At 35.1% G+C, this 16,695-nt stretch overlaps 3 protein-coding genes across 6 annotated transcripts in view; 1 reads left to right on the forward strand and 2 right to left on the reverse strand.

Moving 5' to 3' along the window:
* Positions 1-16,695, reverse strand: part of LOC101889232 (lysophospholipid acyltransferase 5) — a 451,325-nt gene that overhangs the window by 328,824 nt on the left and 105,806 nt on the right. The window lies entirely within an intron of this gene.
* LOC101890366 (hydroxyacylglutathione hydrolase, mitochondrial) lies at positions 707-5,877 on the forward strand. Of its 4 annotated transcripts, none has more exons than XM_005182178.4 (5): positions 707-784; positions 4,403-4,442; positions 4,617-4,692; positions 4,765-5,482; positions 5,661-5,877. In XM_005182178.4, exons 2-5 carry the CDS (start codon positions 4,435-4,437, stop codon positions 5,669-5,671), a joined length of 813 nt encoding a protein of 270 aa, XP_005182235.1. In that variant the 5' UTR covers positions 707-784; positions 4,403-4,434; the 3' UTR covers positions 5,672-5,877. The 4 variants fall into 4 exon arrangements, with proteins under 4 accessions (XP_005182235.1, XP_005182234.1, XP_058980218.1 ...); XM_005182177.4 differs by lacking the exon at positions 707-784 and adding an exon at positions 791-1,171; XM_059124235.1 differs by lacking the exon at positions 707-784 and adding an exon at positions 1,295-1,313.
* Positions 13,891-16,043, reverse strand: LOC101891227 (uncharacterized). Its single transcript, XM_005182183.3, has 4 exons — positions 15,738-16,043; positions 15,289-15,687; positions 14,928-15,229; positions 13,891-14,244 (listed from the first exon to the last, which is right to left on the reverse strand). The coding sequence occupies exons 1-4, from the start codon at positions 15,971-15,973 to the stop codon at positions 13,973-13,975; spliced, it is 1,209 nt and encodes a 402-aa protein (XP_005182240.1). The 5' UTR covers positions 15,974-16,043; the 3' UTR covers positions 13,891-13,972.

Below are 16,695 nucleotides of genomic sequence, written 5' to 3' on the forward strand. Positions count from 1 at the left end.
TCGTCAAGGAAAATACCCTTTTTTAAATTACAGTGGCAGCTAGCTGTATGCTTGCTTTATTAGGGGTTTGGCAACTCCTTTCAACTGTTAGTGTTATCATTTTGATATTGCCTATTAACGGTCAAATAACATGCACTTTTCTCAGAAAAATTCCCTTTAACGTTTTTATTTAATTTTTTGATATTTAATTCAAAGAATTTTTAAAATGATAAATTTATTGCAATAAGAAATGCCTTTCTTTTCCTTATATACAATTAATGCATGCTTGCCTTGTTAAAAACCCATCCCCTGAGGGTTGACCACTCCGTTCTCTTTTAGTGTTCTCAAGCCGATATTTACTATTTATTCTTAAATAAAATGTACATTTCCCTTTAAATAAAAAACATAGAAAGTAATTTTATTTATTTTTGTATTATTTTGTTGTTTATTAATATTTTTTTTTGCTTTACGTTGCCAACACATTCAACTTATTTACGACACATCCCATGAGGGTTGGCAGCTCCATTCGCATTTAATTTGTTATTGACTATAAACTGTTAAATAACATGCATTTATTAGAAAAAATACTTTATTATTTTTAATATATGTTCTTTGTTTTGTTTTTAAATGACATTAAAAATTGTATAATAATTTAAATATTCCTTTAAGCAGTTCGTTACTTTACAGACGTTGCCAACTAAATGCATTCTTATCATGTTAACTTTACCCATACCATGAGGGTTGGCAACTCGATTTGGTGTTATCAATTTGACATCGTCTGTCAAAAACATTTGCCAAGTTCTCAGTAAGTTTTAGATTTTGCGAAAAAAAGAATTTATTTATTAAACGTGAAAGCACAATAAAACATTAGTTTTTTTTATACAAACTATACACTGCATGTTGTTGCTTTTTTGTACTAACTAGTTTTATACGCAACATTTATACAAATCATCAACAAGAGACTGTAAAGGACCACATACAATATAAAAAGGCCATTAGAAAATAAAAAGACTGCATTCATTTTATTGTGTGAAAGTGTTGTTGTTCGGGTCGGTCAAGGTTAAAGGTTGTGCACAAAGATAACAGCTACAGCGAACAAAAAAACATCGTGTGTAATTTTGTGAAATGCATACCCTATGGCAACGTTTCCAAAATAGTGTCTTGCAAAATTTAACTGCAACATATTTTCGAGGTTTGTCTTCTTCATCAGCCATCAGTAGTGGAGGCTGCCGGCCGGCCCATACCCATGGGGCACGGTGGTGGTTTGGGCCTCATTGTTGCATGCCAAACAAATATCCAATGTTATTACGACATAATCATGTTTGGGTAAACAGGTGATGGTGCTGTTCTTACCGGTCGTTGTTGTTGTTGTCGTTCTGTGGTGGTGATGTTGTGGACGAGGCGTCTAACCGCCCAAGTGTTTGTTGTGTATCGTCATCATCGTATCGATATTGTAAATAATATTTTGTTTGTTTATCTTTGTTTTAAGTACTAATTTTTATTGTTTTCTGTTTATATTTCATGATGGCTGGATATTGTTTAGAATGAATTTTGTGTTCATTTGCTGCATGGCTTGCTATTGTTTATTTGTTTACTGCTGCTACTAATGAGCTGGACAGTGTCTCACCATAAATTTCCGCAGTTGCATCTTCATACGGGAATATATAAACAAATTGGGAAAAATATTTTCATTTCATGGTAATCGAAATTACATGTAGAATTGGCCAAGGTCCATTTGATTATCAGCGGGATAAGCAGCAGCGATTAGTGTGGCCAAGATATGGCATGTTGCAGTGTTATCTGTAATATCTCTTATCGCATAGGGGAGATTGTGAAAATAGTACCTATTTGTTAGGCGCAATTCTAATTTTAGGCCTTTGGCACGTATGCAGATAAAAATTGGTGATATATTCAATGACAGCTCAATGTAAACAAGATAGATACCGATACGGTAACAGCATAATGTCATTTTCCTCATAAAAATCGTTTAAGAGAGAGTTACATAGACTATTGACGAGCTGAAGGAATCATTCGGATGGACCAGGGGCAGTATAGGGAATCTTCAATGGAGGTAACGTTTTTTTTATAGAAAAGCTGAGGGTGTCATACACTGAAGTTCTGGAAGCAAGGCTTTCACAGACGATATACATATATTTTTGCCTCTTAAACTTATCGTCCCCACATGGAATCGTGGAGGCAAGTTTATATATTTTTTAACGAACCTTAATATTTCATAATTCATTTCATAGATTACCAAGTAGCTTCTTCATAGATGAGTAGATCCTTCTAAGGAAAATCTGAAATAATGTTATAAAGAAGGTGAATAGAGGCTTGTATATGATCCCCAATCAAACTAGTGAGAGCTTTAAATATCTAACCCAAGGAAAGTCTTAAGGGAGACAAGTTAATGGGTTCATGTATAAACGAGATGACCGCAAGGAAAATATTATTGGGGATCTGAAGTGATCTTGTTGATGTATTGAACAGAAGCTTGAATTCTACAGTTGAGAAAATGAGAGTTTCAAATATCTTACTTCAGTTAAGTTTTTCATAGATTCGATGAAAACACTTTTGGTAAAGGTACACCAAAGGCCAAAAGACCTTTAAAATGCAGCGATTTTTTTAGAGGCGCGTTAGGACCTACAAGTCTTTCACAGACAAATTTTGGGCTCAAAAGTGTCTCAAATAAAACTTGAAGCTCACGAAGTCTTCAATTTGTAGGATTTCTATGTAAAAGGCAAATCTTCGCCTAATAGACGAACGAAAGGCAGTATTTTTACACCATCAGAGGGCAGTTTGTAATATCCAACCTATTTGCAATGTCTTTTGAAGGTTTTTCGGTCTGTTGGAGACCTTCACAAGATCTTATGTAGAAGATATTTTGTCTATATAAGACATTCTGAAGGTTTTCTGTCTTTGAAGACATTCTGAGGGTCTTCTCACTTTAAAAAAGACGAACTGAAGCAGAATGTTTACAGCATAAGAGGCAGTTTATAATATCCAACCTATTTGCAATCAATTATAGGCGACCTGTGAAAACAAGTCTTCCACATTGAGTATAAAGAAGTCCTCGAAAATCAAGTGAACGTCTGTTGAAGACCTACTAAAGGTTTTCTGTCTGTTGGAGACCTTCAAAAGATCTTCTGTAGAAGATATTTTGTCTATATAAGACATTCTGAAGGTTTTTTTTGCCTATGAAGACATTCTGAGGGTCTTTACACGTCAAAAAAGACGAACTGAAGGCAGTATGTTTACAGCATCAGAGGCAGTTTATGATATCTAACTATCTGCAATCATTTATAGGCGACCTGTGAAAAAGTCTTCCTCATGGAGCATTCAGAAGTCCTCGAAAATCAACGTCTGTTGAAGACCTACTAAAGGGTTTCTGTCTGTTGGAGACCTTCACAAGGTCTTCTGTAGGAGATATTTTGTCTTTATAAGACATTTTGAAGGTTTTCTGTCTATGAAGACATTCTGAGGGCCTTCTCACTTTAAAAAGGCTTCTTGAAGGCTTTTTGTCTGCTAAAGCCCTTCTGAAAGTTTCTTGTCCACACAAGACTTTTTTGTTTGGAGAAGACATTCACAAGGATTTTCTGTCTGGTCTGTCTATGAAGACATTCTGAGGGTCTTCTTACCTTAAAAAGTCTTTTTGAAGGGTTGTTTTATGCTAAAGCCCTTCTGAAAGTTTCTTGTCCACACAAGACTTTTTTGTTTTGAGAAGACATTCACAAGGATTTTCTGTCTGGTCTGTCTATGAAGACATTCTGAGGCTCTTCTCACTTTAAAAATTATTCTGAAAGTTTCTTGTCCACACAAGACTTTTTTGTCTGGATAAGACATTCACAAGGATTTCTGTCTGTAGAAGACCTATTGAGGCTCTTTTGACCTTCAAAGCGTATTTTGCGTAGAAAACACCTACAGGGCGTATTTAATCCAGGACTTTCTTAAGACCTCCTTCCTATAGAAGAAATATGGGTTGTTTGTTTATTGAGCTCTACTACCTACTGAAGTCCTTCTGTCTATGAAAAGCATTTGAAGATATTTTTTGTCTGTTGAAGTTCTCCTGATGATTTTCCTGGTTTTTGGTGACATTCAGAAGGGTTTTCATGCATAGAAATCTTCTGTTTATTGTAGACCGCCGGGCCTTAATGCCTACTGCCTATCATATGAACTGCTTTCTCTTATTGTTTTCGTTTTGTGTTTTTATTAAATTCCAGTTATTAGTTTGTCAATGAGTTGCTGCTCGCGTTGCCAACACTTCAGTGTTTATGTCTTGACTGTTGCCTTTGCTAGCATTTGTTGACATGACTTGTAGATGGCGTTGCTAAAAATTAATTTAGTAATTATCGTTGTTTTGTGTATTATTTGTAATTTTAATAATTGTTAACTTTTATTAATTTTTAAATACATTGTTTCTTTACAGCTCAAAAACTGCGCAAAGTAGGATTCAGAGGCATGCATACGTAAGTAATATTAACCTATAGATCATAGGGCTTCCAATTGCAATCCTTAAACAAATGAAAAATAAAATTAGTAATGAAATACTTTTAAACAATTTTTGAAAGCTTTATGGTTATAGGTTCTAATTTCTAATCTAGTTTTGAAGCATTAAATTAATTAATGTTTTTGTCTTTCAGATCTGTGGAGGATTTAAAAATGGCCAACATGAAGGTCAAAATATTGCCAGCCTTACAGGACAATTACATGTATTTGGTGAGTAGAAGAATTAGAGAAATTCATTTCATATAATTTTCATTAATTTCCCATATTACTCTCCCTTTACAGATCGTTTGTGATGCCACCAAAGAGGCGGCAATTGTTGATCCCGTCGATCCAGAGTGTGTTCTCGACGCCGTTAAGCAAGAACAAGTAAATCTTACCAAAATCCTAACCACCCATCATCACTGGGATCATGCCGGCGGCAATGAGAAACTTTTGAAAATGTGTCAAAAATCCCTACAAGTCTATGGAGGTGATGAACGCATCGGTGGTCTCAACTGCAAAGTGAAACAAGATGATTCCATACAAATTGGTGATCTGAAAGTGACCTGTCTTTTTACACCCTGTCACACAACTGGTCATATTTGCTATTATGTTGAGGCACCGAATGGAGAGCGCTGTGTATTCACCGGTGATACTTTGTTCCAGGGTGGATGTGGTCGTTTCTTTGAGGGCACGCCCGAACAAATGTATTCGGCCCTGATTGAGAAATTGTCGGCTTTGCCCGATGATACAAAGGTTTTCTGTGGTCATGAATATACCCTACAAAATATGTCCTATGCCCGGCATGTGGAACCCCTCAATGAGGATATACAAAAGCGTATTGAATGGGCCAAATTACGTCGCGCCACCAAATCGCCCACAGTGCCCTCAACAATTGCCGAGGAGAAGTTATGGAATCCATTTATGCGTGTCCATGTGGCCAGTGTCCAGAAACATGCCCAGCAATCGGAACCCATTGCCACCATGGGTAGTTTGCGCAAGGAAAAGGATAATTTTAAGGGTTAGTTTGTTAAGTGCATTTCCAATGGCTATTTCTTTTGGGGATGGTTGTTTTGTTTTTGTTTGTTTATTTGTCTGTTTTGAAAACAAAGTGTCGCGAGTCTTTTTTTTAAGTTATTGGTAAACAATATTTTTTGGATTCTTGTAATAATTTAACCAAACAAAATTTCTTATTTCAGCTCATTTGTAAAATGTGTGTCCGTAATTTATTTTGTAAAAATTTATTAAGAATTTAATTTACAAAAAAAAAGTAATGCGCACAATTGGAATGTCAAATCCTTTCGAGGAAATTGTAAGTGATAAAATTTTAAATAGTAATTTGTAATTTTGTTTTCAGTTTGAAATTGGAAAGTCTGTGAATATTTTTTGAAAAAATAAATATGGATTTGATCACAATTATGGATAACAAAATGATACTGCCACTGGAGTTTTTATGACAAAAATTAATTAATTTTTGTTCTCAATAAATCAAAAGCTACAAATTGTATTGCTATGTAAAGAAACGAAGCTCATTTTGCATTGGCGTTCTTAGAAGCCTTCTTTGGATCCGACATGATTATGCACCAAAGTTAATTCTGAGATTTGATATTTTTTTAACGTATATTTATTTATCATATTTTCTAGAGTCAAGGGAGGCATCTTGAAAGCAAGACATTAGAAATACTAAATTGACTCAAATCTCCCATTACGGGTTTAATTAAAACCATTTCTCCATCTCTAGAAATTAACTAACTTTTTTTTATTATTGTTTGCATAGCAATTTTGTTTTATTGCAAAACAAAAAAAAGGTTGAATCTACAATAAAAATTCCAACCTGTCAAGTTTTTTTATCTAAACACTTGCAAGACATTGGAATGCAGCAGAAGGTTTGCATTTGCTTTCAAAATAGAACGTTATAATTAAAAAAAAAAAACAAAATACAAAAGAGATTATCTCATTTTTATCGGTCGCCATAAACAGCGCGAGATAAGAAGCTGGAGGGGATTTATTTTTTCTATTCGTTTTATCAAAAATGTTGACAAGTGAAAATAAATTCTTTTAAAGATTTTTCATGATTGCATCTCGGCTAATAATTAGAGTAAATAGATATAAAAATTCCTCCATACTCAGCACCTCTCTATAAATAGGGGCTGGAGGGAGGCATGTATTTGGCCTCATAGACGAACTGATGGCAGTATTTTTACACGATCAGAGGGCAGATTATGTTATTCAACCTATTGTCAATCAATTATAGATGATCTGTGAGAACAAGTCCTCCACATGGAGATGATATTAAAAAGTTTATATGAAGATGTCCTCGAAAATCTATTGACGACCTATTGAACAACTATTGACGACCTTCTGAACATCTATTGACGAACTACTGAACGTCTATTCAAGGCCTCCTAAAAGTTTTCTGTCTGTTTTGAGGGTCAGACTTTCCGAGGTTCTCTCGTCTACAAAATATTGGTAGAAGTCCATCGCTGTTTCGTTATAGAAAACGTTTTGAAGGTATTTTTTCTATAAAGATATTCTGATGGGTTTCCCACGTTATAGAGACTCCCCGAAGCTATTTGTCTGCTAAAGCCCTTCTGAAAGACCTTTTGCCGAAATAAGACATTCACAAGGGTTTCCGTTTGTAGAAAATCTCTTGAGGCTCTCTTGACCTTCAAAGAGTATTTTGTGTAGAAAATACCTACAGGGCATATTCTTATCCAGGAAATTTGTAAGATCTCCTTCCTATCAAAGAAATATAGATCTGTTGTTTATTGAGCCCAATGTCACCTTAAGCCCTCTTTATTATTGATGACCTTCTGAAGTTATTCTCTCTATAGAAAGCCTTCTGAAGAACTTTTGTCTATTGAATTTCTCCTCGTGATATTCCGGTTTTTTGGTGACATTTAATGTCCGGAGGTCTCCAATAAACAGAAGATATCTGGAGATTTTTGTGTATGAAAAATATAAATTTTCAGATATTTTTTGTTTATTGAAGACATCCGGAACCTATTGCCTATCCTGTGCAACCTGTGAAGATCTTTGGACAATATTATCAAATGGCCTTCTCTTATCCTTTCGGCTACATTTAAGCTTTATGTTTGTTGCTCGTAGTTCTGTCATTTCCCACTTTTTTTCTTCTAATAACTGGACATATTTATTAGACACGGCTATTTCTAAAGGTGGGAATACATAAAGGGACACTGGCAATACATTGATTCTGAAACGGATGACGATTGAAGATGTTACAAAGAAGATTTAGTGTTGAAATGAGGCTTTAAGGTCATCGTTTGGCTTCTTCGTAGAGGAAGAAAGGAATTTTAGGTTGACTTAGTCCAATTTGTTTCTAGGCACCTTTGTTAATTTCCGAAGAAGCCATCCGATTGCCTAAGCCAGTCAAATAAGCGCTTTATGTATTCCCACCTTAAAGCCTCGTTTAAACTCTGAATATTCTTTTCAACATCTTCAAGCGTCATCCGTTCCGGAATCAATGTATTGCCAGTGTCCCTTGCTAAAGCCTCGTTCACGTACATTTTTGACACCTCTAGTGCCGATAAATCTATTGTCTGTCTTGTGTTGTAGACAGAAGTAGTAAATTCTCAATTTTTTAGCATGGAAGTCTCTCTCACCTGGTTTAATAGAATAGCATGTTTTTACGTTTCGTCATCTTGTGACCAACTTCATTGCAGGCATTGTACGACTCCTATATATGGCTGAGTCCTTCTTTTACTTTCGTCATTCGTCCTCCTTGGGACTTATAGCCTCACCCATTCTGACTGAAGATCTTACATATGAAGACCCCTCGGTAAGTGTGTACAGAAGTCTATTTCTGACTTATAGCTTCACCAACTCTAGCTGAAGATCTCAAATATGAAGCTCCCTCGGAAAGTGTGTAGACCACCCTCTCAGTCTTCTCTGCTGAAGACTCTATCAGACTAAGCATCATTTTTATTGGATGATAAATTTCCTCTCTGTGGGAGCAATTGCAGCTATAGTTTTAGCCCGGTAATGTTCCGTTCTTAAAGGCAACTTTTAGGCCCAGTTGACAGAATTTCCACGACGTTAAGGCTAATTCTTCAACATTTATGCGGAGTTTTTTTATCCAATATCGGCCACATTTTTATTGGCTGATAAATCTCCTCTATGTGAGAACAATGTCAGCTATAGTTGTAGCCCGGTAACGTTTCATTCATTCATGTTTAGCCTAGCTGACAGAATTTTCTCGACGTTAAGACAAATTCTTCAACTTCAATGCGGAGATTGTTTTTATCCACTATCGGCCACATTTTTATTGGCTGATAAATTTCCTCTCTGTGGGCACAATTCCAGCTATAGTATTAGCCCGGGAATTTTCCACTCTTGAAGACAATTTTTAGCCTATTTGACAGATTATCCTCGAAGTTAAGACAAATTCTTCAACATCTATGTGGAGATTTTTTTCTCTCTGTGGGAATAATTCCAGCCATAGTTTTAGCCCGGTAATGTTTCACTCTTGAAGATAATTTTTAGCCTAGCTGACAGAATTTTCACGACGTTTAGGCAAATTCTTCAACATTTATGAGGAGATTTTTTTCTCTCGGTCACTGATTCGTCTCGAAGGACCAATCTAAATAGGGATATCTTAAAAGACCACGCTTCTTCCTTGCTAACAATTTTTTAAATCATGGTATTTTATGAGGCCATTGAATTATTGCCGGATTAAAGATGTAGGTATATAAGCAGCTTGAAGTCTTCGCATGATATCGTAGAGATACCAAAGCCGCGCTTGAATTCTGTCGTTATTTCCTTTACATGATGTCAAGCTGCTTATGTACCCTCGCCTTAAAGGTGTAAGTACATAAGAAGCTTGAAGTCTTCGTCTGGCATATTTTATGACATATCATGAAGGAATGCCAGAGCCACTAATATGCCTATCCATGATGCCAAGCTGCTTATGTATCCTCCACCTAACACAAATAAGCAAAGCAATCTGGTAATCATCATGATCATCACGAAGAGTGTACATTTTTTAGACCTATTTTTTTCTTTTTATTTCATTTTACTTATGGCGCTATCCCCATTTTCTGGAAACTTGTGGATTGGCACAAATTTTAAAATGAATTAATTTTTGATCTCAATAAATTCAACTATACAGAGCTACTCACACCTAAACTCTCTTTCCCACTTTTGCCCATTTTTGAGGTTATATCACTTAAGCATCACCAACTGAAGCTTTAAATATAAATGACAATTGTTACGCTTTAACTTCATGACACATGCAATTTTTAACTTTTCCCTCGCTCTCTCTCTCTCTCTCTTTGCCAAGAATGTTGCAAAACATTTTTCTACAGGATATGTGTGTGTCCTCTATCATGTTACAATAGTTTATGTGGTTCCACTGGATGAGTGAGTGACTAGAACCATTCCCCCTTTTTTTTAAGTTACTCACACACAAAACCACAGAGTAGAAAACTTCGCAAGTTATTTCAATACAAAGTGCAAGCAATACATCATATGAAGTAAAATGACAGAATAAAGGATCGGGGGAATGCAAAAATGACAAGCATGTTGCTGCTGCAATGGCTGTATACTCTTGTACACACAATAAATAAACTCTATTTCAGGATACACCCTTTGAGATGGAGAAGCATATCAAAACAGCAAAGGAATTTAGAGTGTTTGTTTTTGGTGTGTGTAATGTTCTAAGTTATTTCGAAGGGAGAGCGAGGGGTGGTGTGAAAAAGATTAAGGAGATTTTCGGAAAGAGAAGTGTTTTTGGATCGAGTTCAAATATAGTATTTGGGGGCTATTTCCGAAGAAGTACGTCTAGGTAAGTTCGAAGATGAAAGTAATAAGAAATCAATTTTTGTTCTCAATAAACAATACGAAGTGATACTTTTCAGGAACCATACGAGAGATATTCAATCAATTTTCGTTCTCAACAAAAAATACACTTTGAAAAAATAGGAAAGGCCTATACGAACATTAATCGAGGATTTTTTTTAATAAGAATTCTTTATAATCGTAAATTTTTTAATGAATGCTATAAATATGCTAGAATAAAGAGGGTAAATAGTCTCTTCCAGAGCTGCAAGAATGCAAAACTTTACTTTAAGATATCGAAAAAATTGCAAAACTAGTAGATTATTGCAAGTTCTGGAACAGAGCAAAAGTCATGCAATAATTTTACAATTTTTTCAAAATTATACGCATAACATCAACATTTCTTGTCAAAATTTAGGCTCATAAATCCATTATATATACACAAATCAGAGATGGGAATCTGTTTTCTGTGCCGGAAATTTTGACAAAGGAAATAACAAAAAAATCAGGGATGGACATGCTTATTTGAAATGACTTTGTTTTCTTAATTTTACCTTGGCCTAAACTATGGAAAAATTAAGAAGGTAAAGTCATTTAAGATAAGCATTCCCATCTTTGCATTTTCTGTTATTTACCTTGTCAATTTTTACTGCATAGAAAGCAGGTTCCAATCTCTGATTTGTGTATGTACAATAGATTTATAAGTAAACATTTTGAAAATGAGATGTCAAATGAATAATATTGAAAAATTTGTAAAGATATGATTCCAGGACTATACCTTCCTTTTTCAACCATGGCCTTAAGGTATCATCCTCAGAGTTGTTACCGCAAGTTTTTTAAGAAAAATTTGTTTTAGAGAATATTTTTGTGGGAGTTATAACCGTGAATATTATCAGGTTATTTTTAAGCAAAAGGTCGGATCGCAATCAACTTTTGTTCTCAATAAAAAATTTGAACTGAAATAATATTTTAAGGATTATCAGACCAACAATTGAGAAGTTTTTTAGAGAATATTTTCAACAGCCCACGAAGCTTTAATCGTGGATTAAAAAATAGGTTTTAAGCACCAACTTTTATTGGAGATTTTTAAAGAAAAAGGTGTTATGGCAAAATTAAGAAACAAAAGTTTTTAACATTAAAAACCTCAGATTTAAAACACCCTAAAAATGCAAAATATTCAATACCTTTATTATTGTCGTATCGTGGATTTTTAAACACTAAAAGGATTTTTTTAAAGATAGCCTCAAAGGTACTATCGTGGATTTTTGAGGAATATTTTACTAAGCATTCACGGAGCTATTGCCGTAGTTTTTTTTTTTAGGAAAAAAGAGGAAACACAGTTCGAATCACTTTTTGCTAATTTCTGGAAAAATATCTGAATTTTTAAGGAATACAAGGAATGATGAAAAATCTGCAACCAACTTCAGACTGTTGTCATTTCAAAGCCACTCGTCTGGCAGCTGTTAAAATTATTCCAGTGACAGCTCATTATATTGTTCATAAGCGTACAAATACATTTTGATGTGAAATTTCCAGAAAAAAAGTTATTCGTGATGGAATTCAAGCGTGATTGTGTGATTTCTTTATATTTGGCTGGAAACCCACAAGTGACTATCGTTAGAGCACTCCAGTATTTAAATGTGAATAAATCTTTGGGGTCTCGTACTATCGCTCGTTACCGTGATACTGGTAGCGTAGCCCGACGTCAAGGAAGAGGACGGAGATGGAAGAAAAAAGCAACTTTAGCAGAAATGTTTAGAAAAGTAAAGAAGCGACTTGATCGAAACCCGCGTCTCAGTAGCCGATAATTGACTCGTGAGCTAAACATAACAGTATTCCATTTGCCAAATATTAAAAATTGAGCTCGGGGTAAAGCCATTGAAATTCCAAAAAGTGCAAGAACTTACACCGCAACAGAAAGAAAATGGACTCAAAAGAACAAAAGAGTTGCTTTGCTTGGCCGAAAGTGGCGTCCAGCAGTTTGTAAACAAAGAAAATGATCGTGTTTACTTGCCAAAGAGGTCAGCTGAAAATGTGCAGCTTCGATTGGCCACCAGAACTCAAGCGCCGGCCACGGTGATGGTGTGGGCCGCCATAACAGCCGCTGGACGCTCTGCGCTCGTAATAATCGACCGTGGCATCAGAATAAATGCCGAATATTATCGGGAAAATATTCTGGAGGGTGTATTAAAGCCTTGGGCAGGCAAACATAACTGCCGATGGTCGCTCTCCGTTCGTATTAATCCGACCGTGGCATCAGAATAAATGCCGAATATTATCGTGAAAATATTGTGGGGGGTGTATTAAAGCCTTGGGCACGCAAAGCAAACATTTTGGCCGCGGACCTTGGACATTCCAACAGGACTCAAATGAGGTTCCTCGCTTCATTTCCAGCGCACAACGGCCACCAAAATCTCCGGATACCAATCCGTTTGACTATTGTGTCTGGAGTATTTTGGAAAGCAAGGTTGGCACTAAAAAATACCAAAGTGTCGATCACCTCAAGCAAGCGCTTCGCCGGAAATGGGCCAAAATACAACAGAGAAAAAATGTAAAAAAAACTTTTAGGAAAAATACAGAATTAATTTTTGTTCTCAATAAACGATACGAACTGATTGAATATACTTAATCTTATCCGAGCTATAAATGTTAAATTTTTCAAGGACATATTTCTCAGATGATTTCAATGCCATAATTTTTTTAAGAATACTTTTTTCAAGTCCTTAAAATCGTGAAGTACTCAAATAATTCCAAAGGTCTTTAAATCGTTCGGAAAGCTCTCAAAATCGTAGACTATTTAAATAATATATTTTACTCATGCCCTAAATTTTTTTAAATAATATTTTTTTGAAAGCCCTATGAACTTGAATTTTTAAAAACATATTTCTCAAGAAGCCTTAAATTTTGGGAATTTTTAAAGAATTTTTTTTTTTTCAGAGGACTTCAAATTTTTACAGACGATTTTTTTTAAATCCCTAAAATCTGAGAGTTCTGTTGAATATATTTTTCAAAAGTCAAAAGATAGTAGATTTGGTAAAGAATATTTTTCCTAAGACAATGGATTTTTCACCCCCTTTTTTTCAATAGACCAAAGATTGAAGATTTTTTAAATGATTTTTTCTTTCAATGAGGACTAAGGTCCTGAAGTGAAAATTGTTCTTTCAAGAGGCAAAAAATTGGGGATATTTTTAAAAGAACCGTTTAGGAAGAAGTCCTAGAATCGGAACCATTTTTTGAAAATAAAATGTTAATTTTTCAAGGAGGATCTTTTTCAGAAATATTAAGGCGGATTAAAAACAGCTCTCTTAGTAGCCCTAAAATCATGAATTTTGGATTTTTTTCAAAGCAATTGAAGTGCTTTTATGTTCCAAATCCTATCATACCTTTCCCCATCCTAGCTGCCCCAACAAAGTAACCTTTCCGAAAATCCTGAAGTAGTTGCAGTAAGCAAGTAGTGTCATAAGTGATGGTACTTGGTTTAAAATAAACTTTGTAGTAAAGGATGGCAAAAGTAATATTACATCTTCTTGACATAACAACATGCAAAGTGGTGGAATGCAGGATAAAACATCTTGGCACCGACCTGAAGGGAACTTGAAACAAAAGAGGGGAAACGAGGAGAAAAACAATAAATGATTTTTCCACACCATTTATTAGCAAAACAAAAAAAAAACGGAAGATATTTTATTTCCATGCCAACCAGACAACAAAAAATTTAGTGAATTTTTATTTTCAGTTTTCTTTCTTCTTTTTCAGCCACTTCCTTCAAATTCGTCTGGCAACAATGGCAGTTACCGTGTAATAAACTCCACCATGATTTGATTTCCTTGAGGAAGTTTTCAACATTTTCCGGACTCTGAAATATATTGGGATCGACTTGCAAGTTGGTGTCATTAAGGATTTTCCATTTTTTCATGCTGCGCACCACATCGCCACAGAATGTGGTAGGTTCGGGTTTACACAGGCCGCGATATTGTTGGGAAAATTCTGCGAAGGAAGGAAGGAATTAATGAGGTAAAATGAAATAAAAAGAAAAAATTTTGAGATGGAAAATGGAATTAAAATGAAGAGAAAAGTAAAATGAAATGAAAAGAAAAAATGAGACAGGGAACGAAAAAAAGAAGATCGAGCAATAAAAGGAAAACAAATTAAAAGTAAATAAAAATCAAAAATATCCCAAGGAAAATCAACAACGAGAAGGAAACTGAGAAAATGTGAAAGTAAAATGAAATAAAAAGAAAAAAATTGAGATGGAAAATGAGATTAAAGGAAAAGTAAAATGAAATAAAAAGAAAAAATGAGACAAGGAACGAAAAAAAGAAGATAGAGCAATAAAAGGAAAACAAATTAAAAAGAAATGAAAAATAAGAAAATATCCCAAGGAAAATCAACAACGAGAAGGAAACTGAGAAAAATAACAAAGTAAAATGAAATAAAAAGAAAAAATTTGACATGGAAAATGAAATTAAAATGAAGAGAAAAGTAAAATGAAATGAAAAGAAAAAATGAGACAAGGAACGAAAAAAAGAAGATCGAGCAATAAAAGGAAAACAAATTAAAAAGAAATGAAAAATAAGAAAATATCCCAAGGAAAATCAACAACGAGAGGGAAATTGAGAAAATGTCAAAGTAAAATGAAATAAAAAAACCCCCCTGATTTTAAGACCTACTCGACTTCCGTTTCACATTCTTGATCCTGGGATCACGCCGGCTGGCCTCCTCATACATCCGCAGGATTTTATTCATTCTACGATCAGCATCCTTTTCATTATACAGTGGCATACATTTGGGCATACAAGCGTTGTGAATATTGGGCCCAGGGAAAGGTAGGCGGGTACCATGAGCCGACTTTTCAAATTGTTTTCGACCCTCCTTTATTTGATTTTGACGAAAATCATGGGCCTTACGTACCCGTTCCGTACAGGTCTTAAAGGTCATGGAAGCCAACAGGGCCTCTACTTTAGAAAGGGCACTGAAATCTTAGTGAATTAAAAAACAATCCCATATTCCCTTTTCCGAAAACCCCTTTACCTTGAGTTCCTCAGCGAATAGACTCCCGGTATTTGATGGGTCCGCAGCAAATGATGTAGCTTAAAGGCCACACAGTGCAATAAATCCTCTCCAGCCATTAGCTGTAGGCGCACCAGCTTTGTGTGATCGTGAATGTGCTCACGAACCCACCAACCACGCCAGAGGGCCTGGATTTTTTGAGCTGACTTGTAGTAGTGTTCTTCGATCCTTTGCTGAACCAAATCCTCCAATTTGCGGTAATACAAACGGCAGGCATGGAAACGACGCCATTCCGTTTGTATGATAATGGTGGCCCATTTTAGACGCCGAAATCGGGTGCGGGCCAACCAGCCTCGCACAAAACGCTGAATACAGCGGGCCGCTTTGAATTGCCGATAATCCAAGAGAAGCAAAGAGGTTCTGGAAGATTCACACTTTTAGATTTTTGAGAATTTTAGCAAAAATTTTACCTTGACAGCATGGCATGGATATTTTGCGACGATCCCTCTTCATTTTGTTCTGCTTCATAGTCGACGCTCTCATAATTGTTGCTCTGACCTTCAGAGGATATTTCTTCGATTTTCAACGATTTCTTGGAGGTCTTTAGAGAAATATTCGATTTGCCAGATTTTTTGAGAGTTTTCGTATCGCTACTGGGAAGGGTGAGGGAGTTCAGGCGGGATTTTCGGCTTCTTTTTGGTGCCATTTTCGATGGAAAGAATTGGAAATATATTTTATATTTCAAAAAAAAAAAAAAAAAAAAAAAAATAAATAAATAAATTGAAAATAATTCCAGGGTTTTAGATTTTTTATTTTGTTTTGAAATATTTCCAGGGATGGGAATATATATTTCTTTAAGAATAGATTCAGATTTATTTTCCCAAAGGTGTCCAAAAGATTGTCTACTTGAATAGGTATCTGAAGGTCTCTAAAGACTTTGGAAAAGGAAGATTTTCATAATTTTTTTTTTTGATGCAACTCCCATCCTTGGATTTTTTTTGCAATATTTTGAAAAAAAAAAAAAAACAAAATACGAGCTCTTTTCTTCCAACATTTTCAAAATATTGTCAACTTGAATAGGTATCTGATACATATTTTTAGATACATCTTCTCAAAATTTTGAAAAAAAAACCGTAACCCAACCTCATTTCTCTTAATCTAGAAGTCTCGAAAGACGTCTGAGATAATCGAGGATTTTTGTAATTAACTCCAAACCCTGGTATTTTTGGAAAATTAAAAAAAACTAGGTGAACAAATATTGTCTTTATTAATGGCTATCCGAGAAAAGGGAGGATTACTCCCAACCCTGGTATTTTTCGCAACATTTTGAATAAAAAAAAAACTAGATAAATAAGGATTGTCTAATTGAAAGGGTATCTGAAAGTCGCCTCAAAAGACGTCGGAGAAAAGGAAGGATTATTCATTTTT

The sequence above is a fragment of the Musca domestica genome, unplaced genomic scaffold (assembly GCF_030504385.1).
Source record: "Musca domestica strain aabys unplaced genomic scaffold, Musca_domestica.polishedcontigs.V.1.1 27, whole genome shotgun sequence".
Taxonomy (NCBI): Eukaryota; Metazoa; Arthropoda; class Insecta; order Diptera; family Muscidae; genus Musca; species Musca domestica.

Coding starts and splice junctions, on each gene's coding strand:
- LOC101890366 (XM_005182177.4), top strand. CDS start 1,105: ATGCATACCCTATGGCAACGTTTCCAAAATAGTGTCTTGCAAAATTTA. Junction 4,443..4,616: donor GGATTCAGAGGCATGCATAC/GTAAGTAATATT, acceptor TTTGTCTTTCAG/ATCTGTGGAGGATTTAAAAA. Junction 4,693..4,764: donor AGGACAATTACATGTATTTG/GTGAGTAGAAGA, acceptor CTCCCTTTACAG/ATCGTTTGTGATGCCACCAA.
- LOC101891227 (XM_005182183.3), bottom strand. CDS start 15,973: ATGGCACCAAAAAGAAGCCGAAAATCCCGCCTGAACTCCCTCACCCTT. Junction 15,688..15,737: donor ATCCATGCCATGCTGTCAAG/GTAAAATTTTTG, acceptor TGAATCTTCCAG/AACCTCTTTGCTTCTCTTGG. Junction 15,230..15,288: donor TATTCGCTGAGGAACTCAAG/GTAAAGGGGTTT, acceptor CTAAGATTTCAG/TGCCCTTTCTAAAGTAGAGG.